This window comes from Jaculus jaculus, chromosome 1, assembly GCF_020740685.1.
Source record: "Jaculus jaculus isolate mJacJac1 chromosome 1, mJacJac1.mat.Y.cur, whole genome shotgun sequence".
Lineage (NCBI taxonomy): Eukaryota > Metazoa > Chordata > Mammalia > Rodentia > Dipodidae > Jaculus > Jaculus jaculus.
The window spans coordinates 127,798,599-127,817,136 of NC_059102.1; the positions used below are offsets into that span (position 1 = coordinate 127,798,599).

Here is an 18,538-nt window from a genome sequence, read left to right on the forward strand (position 1 = left end):
CTCTTTGTGATTATAGGAAAAGTTTTATTTTTACAAGTAAAATTTAAATGCTCTCTTTATGTTTTGTATTTTTTAATCAATACTTATTAACATGTCTAAGACTCATTATCTCAGAAATTCGACAATCTCATTGTGTTAGGGGTATAGTAGGTTTGCATTGCAGTGTATCATTCAGGGGTATCTTACTCACCTCTGCATTTCTCATTTGCCTCAGAGTAAGGGAAATCAGCTATGAAGATATTGAAAGAAAAGGCTAAACATAGTGTAACTACCTGATTAGCAGTGCTCCCTAATTAGACTTTCTTTGAATCTCAGTATCTTTAACACCCACTAGATAATGACTATCAAATGATGTGTTGATAGAGAAAAGTTTTTAAAATCTCACTTACTGTAATGTAATTAGATTTTTTTTTCATGTTCCATCTCTTGGAAGAAGCAATGACAGGGACTGAGGATGGGCTTCAATTTTTAGCACATCTAGCATACATGCATTCCTGGGTTTAGTTCCTAGCACTGCATAAACTGGACTTAATGATATATACCTACAAGCTTAGCACTTGGGAGGCAGAGGCAAGAGGATTAGAATTCATCTGTGGCTGCATAGTGAGGTCAAGACTAGCCTGGGATACATGAGACCCTGTTGGGAAAAATAAATAAATAAAGAAATAAAAAAGAAAAACGCAAAAATAAAACTTTCTTTTTCTTTCTACTGGGGATCAAATTTTGGGCCTTGAACAGTATTAGGCAAGTACCCTACTATATCCGCAGCCATAGTTAGAAATATTTTTAAAAATAAAAATCCTCTGGGAACATACTCTATCCAGCTTTCAGTATCCATATACTTGAGAATGACTGAGGAGCAAGAAATTGGTTTCCTTACAGTGCCTTTATCACAAAGGAGACAAAGGAGCCATGGGCTTACTTTATCTGCTGTGGACTCTGTAAAGAAAATGAGATCCATCTTTTACTCCTACTTCAAACAGGAATCACTAGTGCTAATTTTACCACCACCACCATCATTAACAGCAGTGGACATTTGTTTAACTATGTGTCATTTACTCTTCTGAGCACCTTACCTCTCTCCCCAGTATCTCTTACAAATGATAAAAAAGAAAGGCTCAGGAAACCCTAACTTGGAAAAAAAAAGAAAAATGAAAGGTTCACAATATTAAATTGGGCTGGGGATGTATCTTAGTGGTAGAGTGTTTTCTAAGCCCTGCATTCAAATCCTATTATTTGATGTGTGTGTGGAGGGGGGATAGCAGGAAGAGGAGTTGACGATCAAATATATTTTCCAAGATCATGTAACTGGGAAGTGATAGGGCTTAGTTTTAAACCTAGTTGTGACTGTAGGGCAGTTTCTAATCACTGTTTTATAATACTTTCTTTGCTGAATGTTCCCACTGAACTGAGGAGGTACCATCTAGTTCCTAGAATAAATATCATTACAGTCTTAACTAGATTCAGGAAGCAGTTCTCATAATTAGGTTTCTGAAATAAGAAGTTAATCTTATAGCAAGACAATTTTGATTAATAAGTCTTATTTTAAAGCAAAATACCATTTTAAATCAAAAGAAAGCAAAAAAATGTTTATTGAGCAAAATTACTTTGGTGGCATACTTTTCTAAAAAAAGACTTAGTAATTCAGAAAGCTTTGTTTAGACCATTTTAAATACTTCACAACATGTGACTGGAGGAGAAATGTAAACTGGTAAAATGTAGTTTCATACCTTAGTATGTCACTTGAGAAACTTGTCTCCCCTACCCTTATAAAATAATAAAAATGGGAGTGAAGGAAGAAAGGAAGAAGAAATTATTGTTTCAGCAGTAGTTATGTGTTTTGAGTAGTCTGTCTAGGAGCTACTATTGCTTTGTAAGAGAGCAAGCCTTCCTTTCAGATACCATGGACATTTCATTGACTGGCGCCATAGCCCCATTTTGCTTGTAAGGATTTCTTCTCAGCTTAGATTCAATCCTTTTAAACTTGTTGGTACAGGGATGAATGTCGATTTTCAAAGTAGCATTGAGTTTGAAAAATGTTTTAGTCATTTTCTGCCTTATTCTTAAATATTGCTGTGTACATCATGTTTCTAGGGAGGTGAGCTCGTGAAACAATATGAAGAGGAGAAAATAGCCTTTTAAGGACATTGGCCTACAGAAAGGATGGCCTTCTTGGACAATCCAACTATCATTCTAGCTCATATTCGACAGTCACATGTGACCAGTGATGACACGGGAATGTGTGAGATGGTTCTCATTGATCATGATGTTGACCTAGAGAAGATTCATCCTCCTTCAATGCCTGGAGACAGTGGGTCAGAAATTCAGGGAAGCAATGGTGAGACTCAGGGCTATGTATATGCCCAGTCAGTCGATATTACCTCAAGTTGGGACTTTGGTATCAGAAGACGCTCAAACACAGGTAAACATTGTCTTCCAGTCATGTCTTCTGAGCTTTGAATCAGTAAACAGGTGTATAGAATGATGTGTGACATTAGAGTAGGTTTCATGGGAGAACCACTGTCTTTAGTTAGATATATTATTTAGTATATATTTATACTTCTGATAAGACAGGTATACTGTTGTAGGCCATCAGAGCATATAATTTCCAGATCAGCAGCAGGAACTTGTTGATTTCCAGGAAAAGTAGTGGCAGGAAATACACAGCACTGAAAATATTTACTTGTTTATTATGATCATGAGAAGGTATTACAGGTGGAGCTGGACAGTTTCGGTGAAAGGTACATGAAAGCTGTAGTTCAGAATTCAGGGTTTGTGACATCAAAAAGAATAATTTGCGCTCATGATGAAAATAATTAATAGCACTTTCCAGTATCTAAAGGAATCTTTATCAAAGTAGGGTTTGAGTGAAGGTTTGAATATAATTTAGAATCATTGATTCTCAGTTCTCTAGTTGAAACTGATTCCCTTGCAGGTTATTGAGATGACATCTTATGTGACAGGTAGAATGGATTTTACTAGGAGAATGCTGCTAGATGAGAGCTTTGTGATGCTGTTACTTTGGCTGCACCCTTTACATTATTAATTGTAATTGAAAGTACTTTTCTTGAATAAGTTTTGGTTAGATATAATGACATTATCAGAATGCTTTTACCAACATAGTGTAAGTTTATGGCAAGTTTATTATCAGTGTTTTTCTATTATAATACAAAGGCAAAGTATATGATTTCTACCTTGAAAGTACTTGAACAAAAAATTTTATTTATCTTCTGTTAGCAATGTACATGAATAGGATGTTGAAGATCAGTAGGGCATCCATTCTGACGTCCTTTTCCATTGTGATCATTGTATGCAGCAGTTGTTAATGGATGTTGGATGGTATTTCTTTAAAGCATCACTTCATGAATTTTTAAAGGTTGATCATTCAGTGGCAGGATAATCACAAGTGTATAATTCTAGGTGACCCTTGTTGCTGGGGCTTCTTTAGGTAGCACTTAAATGCTAATAATTAATTGAAATTGTGGGTTGTGTTAGTGACCAAGGAATTTACTTTGCAATCCTTTCAGCATATCTAAAAATTTTTCAAAGAAAAATTGTTCTTTTTAAGGTTTGACTGATGTTACAAAGATACAAATCATTTATTTTACTACCTATAAACTGTTTCAGCCCACTGAAGAAAAGCTATGCTAATTTATATAGCTTTGACATTTTATAATTTTCATGATTTTTAGATAAAGGATTTTATATTTAAAACTTTAATAGTCTAGTCTGAGTTCATTTATCTTTAATTTTTGAAACGGGTAGAGTAATTCATAACAGTAATTTTATTCCTGTAATGTAATATTCACTTCAGTTCATTTGTGCATTAAAATTCCTTTAAGACCGTTATTAATGATTTATATAATGAAATGTCATATTAATCACAGAAGTTTTCACATTTTATTATTCTCTTCCATGTTAATACTATCTTTATGATCTCTATTAATGTTTTATATCCTCTAATTTCAATTATAAATCAAGAATATTTTCATGTTTTTGTTGGTATTTGCTTTTCAGGGGTGCCACCTTTAAAATTTTATGACTTTCTTCCTACATATGCAATATAAAACATCTTTATTCATATAAAGGTAGTTAATTATGTCTTTATTTATAGTAAACTTTCATTGACAAACTTATAGTTATAATATTTCTCTTCAAGCTCAAAGATTAGAACGACTCCGCAAAGAGAGACAAAACCAGATCAAATGCAAAAATATTCAGTGGAAAGAGAGAAATTCTAAGCAATCAGGTAAATGGAAGTTACTTTATTCTTAATTTGAGATCTGTATATTTAGTTTATATTATATACGAACTTTTCATTTTTAATTCATCCTTTTAAGTTCTCTGTGAAGATAGCATCTGTGTTTCTGGCTTTATATTCACTTGCGTGTTTTGGCTTTCTGAAGCTATGTGTTAGTTAGGTTTCGTCCTTTTGGCCACCTTGCACTTCAATTCACAGAGATTAACTTTGTGAAACTGTTACTCAAGCACCTTGGTCTTATGGCCATGGGAAGTCTATAATCTTTTGAATGAGTCTTTTAGGTTACAGACCCCTTTGTGTAGTTCCCTAGACTTTCCCTTGGCTCATTAGTGCTCCTAATAACATTTTTTTTTGTACATATGCTAACTCTTCTAGTTTAAAATCCATTATGTTGCTGATATTATTAGCATTTGTGGTATGTGTTCATATGGTATATAAGTGAAGGCTGGTACATGAGTAAAGACCATATTACAGCTTTTCAGTGCTTCATTCTTAGCCAGAAGAAGGATTAAAAATTCTGAAAGTAAAATGCTATTAAATATTTCATAATGATTTTACAATATTAATTAGTTAATTAAAATATTTTATAATGACTTTTTCTTCTTTTAAAGAAATGTCTTCTCTATCCTCCCAGCACTTCTTAGTATCTCTTTGGCATAGTTGCCTAATAAATCTATTTCTTTTTAATATCTTTTTGTGTTTCAACATGACATTTAAAAAATTTTTTTTGTTTATTTATTTATTTGAGAGCGAGCGAGCGAGAGAGAGCGAGAGAAAGAGGTAGGGAGTGAGAGAGGAGAGTGGTGTGTCAGGGTTTCTAGCCACTGCAAACAAAGTCCAGACACATGTGCCTCCTTGTGCATCTGGATAACGTGGGTCCTGGAGAATTGAGCCTCGAACTGGGGTCCTTAGACTTCACAGGCAAGCACTTAATCACTAAGCCCTCTCTCCAGCCCTGACTTTTTTTTTTTTTTTTTTTTTGGTTTTTTGAGGTAGGGTCTTACTCTAGCCCAGGCTGACCTGGAATTCACTATGGAGTCTCAGGGTGGCCTCGAACTCATGGGGCTCCTCCTACCTCTGCCTCCCCATTGCTGAGATTAAAGGCGTGCGCCACCACGCCCGGATTTTTTTTTTTCTTTTTTGGTTTTTCAAGGTAGAGTCTCACTCTAGCCCAGGTTGACCTGGAATTCAGTATGGTGTCTCAGGGTGGCCTTGAACTCATAAGATCCTCTTATCCCTTCCTCCTGAGTGCTGGGATTAAAGGTGTGCGCCAACACACCCAGCATCAGCCCTGACATTTTATAAATAACACACCATGCCATTCTGTACTGTTCAGAGGGACACATGCCCATTGCCCACTCTGTTTATTTCTTCAAAAATTTTTACCAAAAATAAAAGATTAAAAAAAATAAGAATAACTCAGCTGGGTGTGGTGGCACATGCCTTTAATCCCACCACTCAGGAGAGAGATGGGAGGATCCTCATGAGTCACCTGAGACTACATAGTGAATTCCAGGTCAGCCTGGGCTACAACGAGATCGTATCTCAAAAAAAAAAAAGTAAAAACATAGAACTTTTTATTAACAACCTTCATTCATATACATAATATGCCCTGATCATAAATCCACCTATCATCTTCTTTTGCCCTTCCTTCCATATCCCTTCTCCACTGAACCCCTTCTTTTCACCTAGTCCCTCTTCTATTTTTATGTCATCATTTTCTTTTTTATTTTTACCCTCATATTTTGTAGCTACTGTGAGGTCGATGCCAAATAAGTCTTTGTGACTGTTGGTTGATATACAGTAATTAGAAGGCTAGTAATATTAATTATTGTTACATGAACAACAGAGCCTACCTGGTGCTGTGCTGGACACTTGATATGTGTCTACTCTAATGCAAAGATCTTGAACTTGCAAAGCATAGGTATCATTGCTCGTGCTTACAGCTGAGAAGGTAACAGTGTGATAGAGCCACATTCTGTACACAGTTTTGTTTTCATATAAAGGATCTCCATGTGCTTCTTTCTGTCTTCTATGATTATAGATTCCAGTGTCCTCATTAGGTATGAGTTACCCAGTGACTGCCTTTAAATAGTACCTGTCTGTATTGAGCTAGAAACCCTGTTCTCATGAGCATGGTAGAATATACTTGTAATCCTAGTACTCAGGAGACTGAGGCAGGAGATTCTTGAGTTGAAGGCCAGCCTTGGCAACATAGCAAGAACCCCCCCCACATCTCAAACAGCAGTAGCAAAACACATCCCATTAGTTTCTTTTTCTTAATTTCACTTGTTGATTACCTGTAGGTTTTATTTATTTATTTATTTATTTATTTTGGTTGTTTTGTTTTTCAAGGTAGCATCTCATTCTGGCTCAGGCTGACCTGGAATTCACTATGTAGTCTCATTGTGGCCTCAAAGTGACAGTGATCCTTCTACCTCTGCCTTCCGAGTGCTGGGATTAAAAAAGCATGTGCCACCACACCCAGAACATCTCTAGTTTTGTTTTTGATACTTTATAACTCTCCTGCATGTTGCACTTGTTAAATGTGTTTAACACCCACTGAAAGCACCGTGCCTCATTTGTCTTGTCCACCACAGATTTCTGTGTCTTACTGCAGCTCCTGTGACTCTTTTGTAATGAAGACAGTGTGTTTAAGCACTTCTATTTATTTATCTACCTTTTGTTTACTCTGTTCACTTTCATATTTTAAAAGTAATAAATCAATAAAAATAGGCTGAATAGAGCATTGCACCTGTAAGTAGAATAATATATAATGTGATAAATAAGTTCCTCAGTTTGATTCTTGGTACATCTGATAAAGAAGACTTTGCTTCCTCTTCCTCTTACTCCTTTTGTTTGGAACCACTTTAACTGTGCTTGGTGCTTCAGAGTACACTGGTGAAAGGAGGAGTTCCCCTTTTGCTTTCATTTGCAACTATATTGTCGTGTGTCTATTTGTTTGAGTATAATTTTTTTCCCCTCTAATTTCCTTCCTTTTCTTTTCTGTCTCTAGCAGATTTCAGTAATTGACTCTGTGATCTTATTTCTGGAGAAGGTCCTCACTGGCTGTCTGTACTTGGAAATGTTGGCGAACAGCATAGCTTGTCCAATGATTGTTCCAGATGGCTAGTGTGAATGTCTTCAAAACACAGAGGATTTCTGAATTTTTCTTAGGCTGGGTTTCATCATTAACCCATAGCTTAGTATATATATGGCTTACATGGGATCTGGAGGGTTGAACATGGGTCCTTAGGCTTCGCAGACAAGCACCATAACTGCTAAACCATCTCTCTAGCCTCACTGTCTTTTTTAAATCAAGCATCTATAACCACTGAGAAAAGTCCCAGGCTCCACATTATCTTTTTTGATGATGTTGTTTTAAAAATATACCCATGTACTATTTATTGAGTTTTTAACAAGTATTTCTTCTGCAACACCTGTTTGCTTGATAATAACTTTATGTAATGTGCATAGGAATACTTGATTGTGTCCTTAAGAAGTTTGAAGTCTAATTGGAAGATAAAGTTTTATTTATTTTATTTATTTTTATTTTTTATTTATTTGACAGAGAAAGAGAGAGACTGAGTGTGCCAGGGCCTCCAGCCACTGCAAACGAAGTCCAGATGCATGCACCCCCTTGTGCATTTGGCTAACGTGGGTCCTGGAGAATCAAACCTGGGTCCTTTGGCTTTGCAGGCCTTAACTGCTAAACCATCCCTCCAGCCCAAGATAAAACTTTTTATAAACAAAGTGAGATAACTCACAGTGATAATGTAGTTTATATTGTTATATATTATATGTTATAATATTTATTATATTATGTTTATATTATGCTATAATATATGTTTATATAATCGATTTCTAAAAATAATGATTCCTATAGACAGATATAAATCAGAAGTGCATCCCAAAGTATATATTATGATGACATTCCATGTGTAAATATTTCTAGACTCTGCCTGTGGAATTTTTAATTCAGTAGTTAGGGAAAGGGGACCCATAAATCTGTATCCTCCAGAAGTTTATATTGTAGGTGAGAGAACTGGAGCTCAGCTTTTATAATTTCCTTACTCACAAATAAGTGGCAAAGCCAGAATTATTTACCCAACCAATCTGGCTTCAAGACTTGATTTACAAGAGTTGATCCTGAAGCTTTGTTGGAGTGCCCTTGTTCTCTTCCTTCTCAGCTGTGGTCAGGGTTCAGGGAGTTTCCAAATCATCTGTAGTTTAAAGCTTGTATTTATTTATTTTTTACTTTAGAGAGAATGAGAGAGAGACAGAGGAAGAGAGAGAATTGGCATTCCAGGGCCTCAGTCACTGAAGTCGAACTCCAGACACATGCACCACCTAGTAGGCATATGTGATCTTGTGCTTGCCTCACCTTTGTTTGTCTGACTAACATGGGATCAGGAGAGTAGAACATGGGTTGTTAGGCTTCACAGGCAAGCATCTTAACTGCTAAGCCATCTCTCTAGCCTTTAGCGATAGTTTAAACATAAGAGAGAGACAGACACAGAAATCAGAAAAATTCTAAAAAGTTACCAATCTCACAGAAGTAACTGGTTAACATTTTGATGTATTTATTGTAGATTTCATTTGCATAGGTGGGTTATTTTAAATTATTCTAATAACATGATCATTTTTATATTTCTTTTTAAAATATTTATTTTATTTGAGAGAGAGAAGGAGGCAGATGGAGAGGGGGTGGGAGAGAATGGGCATGCCAGGTCCTTTAGCCACTGCAAAAATCTCTAGACATATGCACCACCTAATGCATCTGGTTTATGTGAGTACTGGGAAATCAAACCTGGGTCCTTAGGCTTCACAGGCAGTGCCTTTACCACTAAGCTTTCTTTTCAGTCCCATTTTTATATTCCCTTTCTTAAAGATTTTTATTTTAAAAGAGAGGAGAGAGAGAGAGAGAATGTGTGCACCAGGGCTTCTAGCCACTGCAAATGAACTCCAGGCGCATGTGCCACCTTGTGCAGCTGTCTTATGTGGGTTCTGGGGAATTGAACTTGGGTTCTTTGGCTTTACAGGCAAGTGCCTTAACTGCTAAGCCATCTCTCCAGCCCCCATTTTTATATTGCTTGTGAGAACAAATAGTTCCTGAAACTTTTGCATGGCCTACTCAGTCAATTTCTGGTTGTATAACCATGAGCTTCCCTATCACTTTCTTATTGGTTTCTACAAAGAAATGTATTATATTCATATGTTTGTTTTGCATCCCTTTTCTACCAGAACCCTTACTGATTTTAATATGCATTCTCATCTTCCCAGTTGTTACAGTGAATGTTTTCTTATAGACCTGATGATTATTAAATGCCCAGATATTTTTTTCAACATTGTGTTTGTTGGAAACTTTTAAATTATGTGTATAACAACAAAAGCTTATTTTGAAGGTTAACTTCAACACTGTAACTATTGGTCTAGGAATGTAAGCTCAGTGATTGATCACTTGCCTGAATCGATGAGCAAGGTCCTAGGTTCCTTCAATCCCTGGTGCTGCCAGAGAGAGGGGAAGGGAGAGGCAGAGGGAGATGGAGAGAGAAAATACATGTAACTGTGCCTTATGAATGGGCTGGTTTTATATCATGCATTCATTCATTTTGGTAATTTCATACTAAATACTCATTTCTAACACATACCAAAACTGCAATACCACTACTCTCTAAAAGCTTTAATATTATCTTAATGTCCTTTTTGTTTGTTTGTTTGTTTTTGTTTTTTTCAAGGTAGGGTCTCACTCTAGCTCAGGCTGATCTGGAATTTGCCACATAGTCTCAGGGTGGCCTTGAACTCATGGTGATCCTCCTACCTGTGCCTCCCAAGTGCTGGGATTAAAGGTGTGCGCTACCATTCCTGGCTATCTTAATCTTAATGTTCTTTATATTACTTTGATAATAAGGAAATAATTTTTAAGATGGGCATTGCTGCATGTGCCTGTAATCCCAACACTTGGGAAGCTGAGGAAGGAGAATCAGGCATTTAAGGCCAGCTTGGACTTTGAGACCTTGCCTTGAAAGGTCAAAAATTAAAAAAAATTAATAAAACAAATAATTTTATATTAGCTGGGCATGGTGGCACACAGGTATAATCACAGCACTCAGAAGGCCAAGGCAAAAGGGTTATGAGTTTTAAACCAAGTCTAGGTTACGTAGCCAGACCCTAATACCCATGTTCATATATCCATATATGTATATATGAGTGTTAGAAAATTTTACCTTTATTTTATAAATTCTTTAATATATTAAAAATTAAAGAAATGTTTAATTTTCTTTATAACACATGTTGTAAGAGATTGTTTCTTTAATATTCTGAAATACCTAATCCCCTGTTTATATTTCCCTGATTTTTCTTTTTCTTTGTTTCTAGTTTGTTCATATTTGATTTAAAGGTCCATAAACTGCTTTGGTTAATGTGTGTCATTTCCTTTTTAATCTCTTTTTTCCCTGTAATTCATTTGTTGAAGAAACGGGACCATTAATCCTCTAGAATTTTCCATATTCTGAATTTTGCTAATTGTTTTGTACTTTGCATCATGTTATATCAGGAAATGTGGACAGCCTTATGCTAACACAGTGTTGAGATTAACAGCAGAGAATGGTGTTGACTGTCCATCATTAAGTTGCTCTAACAGCTTTTCATCAAATGGTTTGAGTGGCCCAAAAGGCATTTTCTAGATGTAGTATTTTAGTAGAAGTTGTAAATAGTGACTTCTGATTGTACCAATCATTCCTCATTCATTAGCTGGTTTTCATGTCCAAGGAAACTTTAACTTTCCCTAACGTATTATTTGGTTATCTTCAGATATGCTACCTGCAAGAAAGACAGAAAGACAGAGTGTTTGATTCTTTTTCTTTGTTAATAGGTAAACAATGAAGGTCTTTTCTTTTGTAGCGTTTTGAACTTAGTGCTTTATGTTTTTGAGACATGATCTTACTGTGTAGACCAGGCTGGCCTTAAATTTGTAGGGTTTCTCCTGCTTCTGCCTCACAGGTATGTATTGCTATTAAAATATATTTGATATTATTCAGCTTGTTGCAGTTATTCTTTGTGTAGTTTTTTTTTTTTTTTTCTCTCTTTTCAAGGTAGGGTCTCTCTAGTCCAGGTCTCACTCTAGTCCAGGCTGATCTGAAATTCACTATGTAGTCTCAGGGTGGCCTTGAACTCTTGGTGATCCTCCTAGCTCTGCCTCCCAAGTGCTAGGATTAAAGGCGTGCACCACCACGCCCGGTTCATATTCTAGGGTTATTTTATATATTTCCTTCCTTAAATCTAAAACCAGCTATTTCTCAAAAGATCTGGTTCTTTTTAATGGTAAGTGTCACGTAAGGACCAAAATCTGCACTGATGGTGCTTACTGGGTTAAATTTCTCCTTAACCATCCTTTTAAACTTTTTTCTTTATTTTTGTTTGTGTCTTTTCTCTCATGCTGAAAATCTTGGTTTCAGAATAGAAATACCAGCATCTTTACCAATTATATGATTACTAAGAAAACCTTAAGGATTTTTAGTTTTTGTCCTTTGGACAAAAGATATAGGGATGTTTGTGATACATGTGTGTATGAACATGCATATGCCATGTGCACTTGTGGTGGTCTGAGGACAACCTTAGTTTGTCTTCTCTTTTGCTTGAGATAGGGTCTCCTTTGTTGTTTTGTTTTTGCTGCTTTGTGTGCACCAGTCTACCTGGATTCTCCTTGCTCTGCCTTCCATTGCCATAGACAAGTTGGGATCACGGATGCATAAGCCACTTGCATCTGGCTCTATGTGGGTACCGGGGAATCAAACTCTTGTTAGCAGGCTTGCAAGAAAGCACCTTTAACTGTTGAGCAATCTCCCAGCCCCTACTTTCTTTATAACTGAACTGCCAATTCATTATTGTACTTGGGCTCATTTATTTTCTTTTCTTTTGCTTTTAGCAATTACACTTCAATTTTGTAGCTGTAGAGGCAGTTCCAAATATCTTTTGAAGGATCTGTTGATGGATAAAATTTGGGGTATGAGAGAGCTGAAATTTTCCAAGCTTTGGCAGATAAGATTGAGTTGAGGGACCAGGCATGGTGGCATATGCTTTTAATCCCAGCACTTGGGAGGCAGAGGTAGGAGGATCACCATGAGTTCAAGGCCACCTTGAGACTACAGAGTGAATTCCAGGTCAGCCTGAGCTAGAATGAGACCCTTTGTCAAAAAAAAAAAAAAAAACAAGGTTGAGGAGAGGCTGTGGGAAGGATAGGTTTATGTAGATCAAGAGTTTGGTTATGGGCATTTAAAGTGAAATACCAAATATGAAATTAGTATATAAGGCTATACTATTAAGGAATGCTTGGTGCCAGAAATAATTATTGAGAGTCACCAGCATGTAGAGGAAGATGTTTTAGGTTTTCTTTGTTAATGTTTTTGAGGGTATATTGTATATCCAGCAAAGTGTATAGGCAGTGAATGTATGTTTGATAATTTTTGAAAACCATATATAATGTTGTAAATACCACTCCAATGAAATATAGAGCAATTCTATATCCCCCAAAGGTGCCCTTTCTGGTCATTCTATTCCTTGGGGGCAACTATTGTTGTAATTTGTATCAACACAATTTAATTTCACCTGTGATAGATGTCATTTCAAAACATAAGGCTGGGGCTGGAAAGATGGCTCAGTGGACAAAGTACATTCCACTCAAGCTAGAGTCTCCAAGTATGATTCCCTGGACCACATGTGATGAAGTTGTGGTGGGCTTCTGTAATCCCAGTATACTGACACTAATAGCAAGGTGGGAGGTGGAGATTCGAGAATTTCATAGAAGCTTGTGGAGAGCACAGAAAAGAACAGTAGCAGGAGAATCTAGAGAGAAACCTTGCCTCAGATAAGGTGGAAAGCAAAAAAGAATCCTAAGTTGTCCTCTGACCTCCACATGTGCTCACTTACACTCATTCTTCCTCACACACACCCCAAAATAATAATAATCATTAATGATTATTATTATTTTGGTTTTTCAAGGTAGGGCAAATACATGAGAGTCTATTCTTTTTCATTCATAGAAACCGTACTTAAACTTTTTTTTTTTCCCTAGGTAGGGTCTCACTCTAGCCCAGGCTGACCTGGAATTCACTATGTACTCTCAGGCTGGCCTCAAACTCACAGTGATCCTCCTACGTACCTCTGCCTCCTGAGTGTGCCACCATACTCTGGGAAGAGGGGGAGAGGTTGGGAGAGGGAGAGCGAGAAAATGAATGGGCATATCAGGGCCTCTACCTGCTGCAAACTAACTCCAGATGTATGTGCCACTTTGTGCATCTGGATTTATATGGGTACTGGCGAATTGAACTTGGGTTGTTAGGCTTTATGGGAAAGCACCTTAACCACTGAGCCATCTCTCCAGCCCATGTGAGCACAACCTGAGAAAATTCATATCCAGCATTTCTCCAGGCCCATAGTTGGTATTAAATAACTGATATTCCTTTCTTTTCTCAAGTATAGCCGTAAAGTTATTAGCGTGCATGTAGAAAGGTACTTACAATGCTGAAAAGATCACTTTGTCATGAAAGTGCAGTTAATATGTTTAAATATACTCATGTGTTCAGAGTCTACAATCAGGTACCACATTTCAAAAAGATTTAGATGCAGTACCTTCTCTGTTTGTTTTTTTTTCCCAAGGTACAGTCTCATTCTAGCTCAGGCTGACTTGGAATTCACTATGCAGTCTCAGGGTGACCTTGAACTCATGGTGATCTTCCTACCTCTGCCTCCCAAGTTCTGGGATTTAAAGGCGTGCACCACCATGCCCAGCCCTTCTCAGTTTTGCTTTCCATAGTTTCATTTCAACTTCAGTCTAAAAATGCTATGTGGAAATTCTAGAAATAAACAATTTATAAGTTTGACATAATTTATTATAGGTCATTATTATAATTTCTTTATTAGTTAATAATGATTTTTTTTTACTGTTCTTAATTTATAAACTTTACCATAGGTATGTATATGTAATAAAAGACAGTATTGTCATGTATAAACCTTCTAAGATATGTCTTAATTTTGCTTATTTTTATTTATTTGAGAGCAACATGTATGTATGTATGTATGGTTTGTTTTTTGAGGTAGGGTCTCATTCTAGCCCAGGCTGACCTGGAATTCACTGTGTAGTTTCAGGATAGCCTCTAACTCATGGCAATCCTCCTACCTCTGCCTCCCAAGGGCTGGGATTAAAGGCGTTTGCCACCATGCCCAGCTAAGAAATATTTTATTAGGCAATGTTGATATTACATTCATAGAAGGTACTTATACAAACTATGATGGTTATGATGTCACTAGGTTATATAATCTTATGGTAACACTGTCATATATACATACCATCTCTGACTGGAAGTGTTAAATGACAATTGTATGAGCATATACTACATGTGGTTCTATTAGTGGTGTTGGAGCATACCTGGATAGGAGACACTTTACCATCTTCTGACTCATGGCCACTTAACTCTACAGAGATTTGTTTGCTTGACCAGCCTCTTGAAAAGGTAGTTTCAATTAGTTTAAAAAAAAAAAAAATCCAAGTTAACTGTTTCAGAGGTCTAGTGATTTCTCTTGGTTTTATTTGACTTTGTTCAAGAGTAGTATGGCATTGAACTTGTCCATCGGAGATTGATTTATTTAAAAAGTTTAAGAATAGCCTGGTGTGGCATACAGACCCTTAATCCCAGCACTCAGGAGGCAGAGATAGGAGGATTGTTGTGAGTTCAAGGCCAACCAGATACTACATAGTGAATTCCAGGTCAGCCTCAGTTGGAGTGAGAGCCTACCTCAAAAAAAAAAAAAAAAAAAAAAAAGTCTAAATATACACAGTTTCTAATATTCACAGAATGAAAAAGTATAGACATTGGCAAGTGCCTTAACTGCTAGACCATCTCTCCAACCCGATTCTCAGTTTATCCAATCATGATTTATTCACACATTCGAGCAACAAATTTTGAGTGTCTTATTTCTTCATCAATACCTACTGTCCAAGGGCCTCTGTTGAGTGCACATCTTAACCCAGGTATTTACTTAGCTGCATGGCCTAGGTCTAGTCAATACACTCTAACCTGGTTTTACATTGACAGAATTGACATAATGCTAGAACCCACCTCACAGGCCTGCTATGAGGATTCAGTGAGATACATTGACTTGAGCTGTGAATGCTGCCTTGTGTTAGTACTTTCTCCTTCCCTCTGTTTTTGCTTCCAGATTGCCACTGGAACTTGTGAAGAAGTAGACCATGATCTTTTAGACTTCAACTTCTGAAATCACATAGTGTTAGAGACAGGAAAGATCTTTGAGATTTTTCTAGTTTGCCAAGCTGAGGGAGTAGTAAAGTATACAGTTGCTAGGTGCTGGTGGTAGAGCTAGGAAGAGCACCAGCTGTGCATACTCTCATGATGGCTGTTTTGTTGCTTTGACTCTCCCCCTTCCTTAATCCCTAGACCTTCTTCATTGACAGTCCTGGCCTGTACAATTTTCAGTGCTTTCTGCCCTTTCAGTGTATAAACATGGAAGTAGATGTGCAGCTTTCTGCACACATCACACCTGAACATGTCCCTCAACATGTTCCTTAAAATTCCAAGGAAAGGTTTTTAGGAAGGTGGACAAACTGTTTCTGTGTCTGTAATCACAACAATGTTTTTATCTTCCTCTTATATTTTAGCCCAGGAGTTAAAGTCACTATTTGAAAAAAAGTCCCTCAAAGAGAAGCCTCCAAGTTCTGGAAAGCAGTCAATACTATCTGTACGCCTGGAGCAGTGCCCTCTGCAGCTGAACAACCCTTTTAATGAGTATTCCAAGTTTGATGGCAAGGTAAGTGAAAAAGATGACACTTTGTCCCTTTAAATGGAACTGCAGCTGAGTGGAGTTGTTGGTATTTGATTTAGGGTTTCAAGAGTGCCTCAGTATTATCAAATGCTATTCTCATTTTCTAAGATCAATCATATAAAAAAGGAAGGAGTTTGGACACATTGTTTCTATAGTAATATGTTAGGAGGGTTAAATCAAAAGTCTTGTGATCTCTATCATTCTTTCTCTGTACTTATAGATATCTCAGGACTGTTTGAATCCTCACAGATACATATATGTAAACATCCATATATAAATACATATTTTAAGCCGAGTGTGGTGGTATACACCTATAATCTCAACACTTGGGAGGCTGAAGCAGGAGGCTAATAAGTTTGACCTACTCTGGTCTGTGCATATCCAAGAGAGAGATGAGGAGAGGCAGGGGATGAATTGTTTGTACTTTTCTATTTACTTGTTTTATCTCCTTGGACTCCTTTTATTTGAGAGTTTAGACTACCTGGATTGCGATGAGTGAAGGTCCAATATGTTGGGGAAGCCTGGAATACTCTGGGAGACACTTTGCATTGACTTGTCTGATTCTTTTTTTGTTTGTTTGTTTATTTTTCTTTTTTATTTACTTATTTGAGAGCGACAGAGAGAAAGAGGCAGATAGAGAGAGACAGTGGGTGTGCTAAGGCCTCCAGCCACTGCACACGAACTCCAGATGCCTGCACCCCGTTGAGCATCTGGCTAACGTGGGTCCTGGGGAATTGAGCCTCGGACCAGGGTCCTTCGGCCTCACAGGCAAGGGCTTAACCGCTAAGCCATCTCTCCAGCCCTTGTCTGATTCTTTATATATATGACTGTAGAAATGGTTGATGTTTGATCTTCCCTTCAGAATTCTAGGATATTTCTTTGTCTAATGCTTGCTATGGAGATGGCTTTATTTATTTTTTTTCTGTTTAAGATTTATTTACTTACTTACTTATTTATTTGGTTTTTCGAGGTAGGGTCTCACTCTAGCCCACCTGACCTGAAATTCACTACGTAGTCCCAGGGTGGCCTTGAACTCATGGCGATCCTCTTACCTCTGCCTTCCAAGCACTGGGATTAAAGGTGTGTACCACCACGCCCGGCTTATTTATTTATTTTTATTAGAGACTGAGGGGAGAAAGAGAAAGAGAATGGGTGTGTCAGGGCCTCTAGCCAGTAGAAACGAACTCCAGATGCATGCACCACCATGTATGTCTGGCTCACGTGTGACTTGGAGAATCGAACCTGGGTCGTTAGGCTTCATTGGCATGTTCCTTGACCACTAAACCATCTCTCCAGCCCCTTTTCCTGTTTCTTTTAGCAGTTTGCTGTTTCACAGTTTAAGTATGTTTATTTTCCTTCTAGAAAAATAGCTCCTGTTTCAGATGGAGCTTGGTCCCTTGTGTAGTGCCCTCCTCTCATTCCTGCTGCTCTGTGTCTCTGCTGACTGAGCAGAGTTTTTTCAGGAGACAGTAGCAGTTGATTTTTTAAATTTATTGCCATTACGTTTGCTGCCTGGCAGTGGTGTGGGGTACTGAGTGATAGCTTGTTGCCTGTAGGGGCCTTGTATAATTTATCTTTTTTTAACATGATTGCAATTAATAACAGCTCTTTGCTTATGCTTGCATGTTTCTTTCTCATGTGCTAGTTCTGCTGGTTGTCATCTGTGAGCAAAGAGATGTTTTCTGTGTGAAACATTTACCTTAGACAATTTAGTTTAATTCCATAGGCTGAAGTAAAGGTATTTGGTCATTGGCAGGTGAGGTTATTGATGTTTGTGGGGAAGGAGAGCAAGATCTAGAAACAAGGTACATACATAATATAAAGATCCTAATATGCTTGAGAATTTCCTCCAGAAAACACCAGAACTCACTTTTTAGAATGTTGTATTCCCTGACTTACTTTTTTTTTTTTCCTTCATTGAAGAAGAGTCTCACTGTAGCTCAGGTTGGCCTAGAACCCTTGCTGGCCTAGGCTGGCCTGGACTTGTAGTAGTTCTCCAGCCTCAGCCTCCTGAGTGCTAGGATCATAGGTGTGAGACACCAGGCACAACATACCTGGAATTTCCTTGTTTTTGTTGTCTGATACAATCTCATTGTTTGAGAAAGAAAATGTCAGAATAATTAATGTGTGATAATGCTTTCATGCCAACAACTAGCACAATCTTTAAAAAATATATTTTAGAAAAATATTATGTTTTCCTTTTATTATTATATAGGATTTGGATTTGTCAGAAAGTTGTAAACTGTTTAGTGTCAATAGCTAAATTCTGTAGTGCTAGTGACAAATTTTTTAAAAAAATTTAAAAGCCATTTTTTTAGTCACATAGGAATTATTTTTCTGGATGTGTGTTTACACTTAACATTCTTTATGCTTTGTCTTACCAAATATTTTTATAATTCATAAAAATGTGATCATGGAACAGTCATAATTACACATTGA

General features: G+C 37.1%; 1 protein-coding gene across 6 annotated transcripts in view; it reads left to right on the top strand.

Moving 5' to 3' along the window:
* Positions 1 to 18,538, top strand: part of Mapkap1 (MAPK associated protein 1) — a 282,174-nt gene that overhangs the window by 45,536 nt on the left and 218,100 nt on the right. For 5 of the 6 annotated variants that reach the window (XM_045157076.1, XM_045157083.1, XM_004662807.2 and 2 more), the window contains exons 2-4: positions 2,095 to 2,422; positions 4,160 to 4,249; positions 15,936 to 16,084. In XM_045157076.1, the coding sequence (XP_045013011.1) occupies positions 2,164 to 2,422; positions 4,160 to 4,249; positions 15,936 to 16,084 (498 nt within the window). In that variant the 5' untranslated portion in view covers positions 2,095 to 2,163. The remainder of the gene's footprint in view (positions 1 to 2,094; positions 2,423 to 4,159; positions 4,250 to 15,935; positions 16,085 to 18,538) is intronic. The other variant, XM_045157087.1, reaches the window with a different exon arrangement.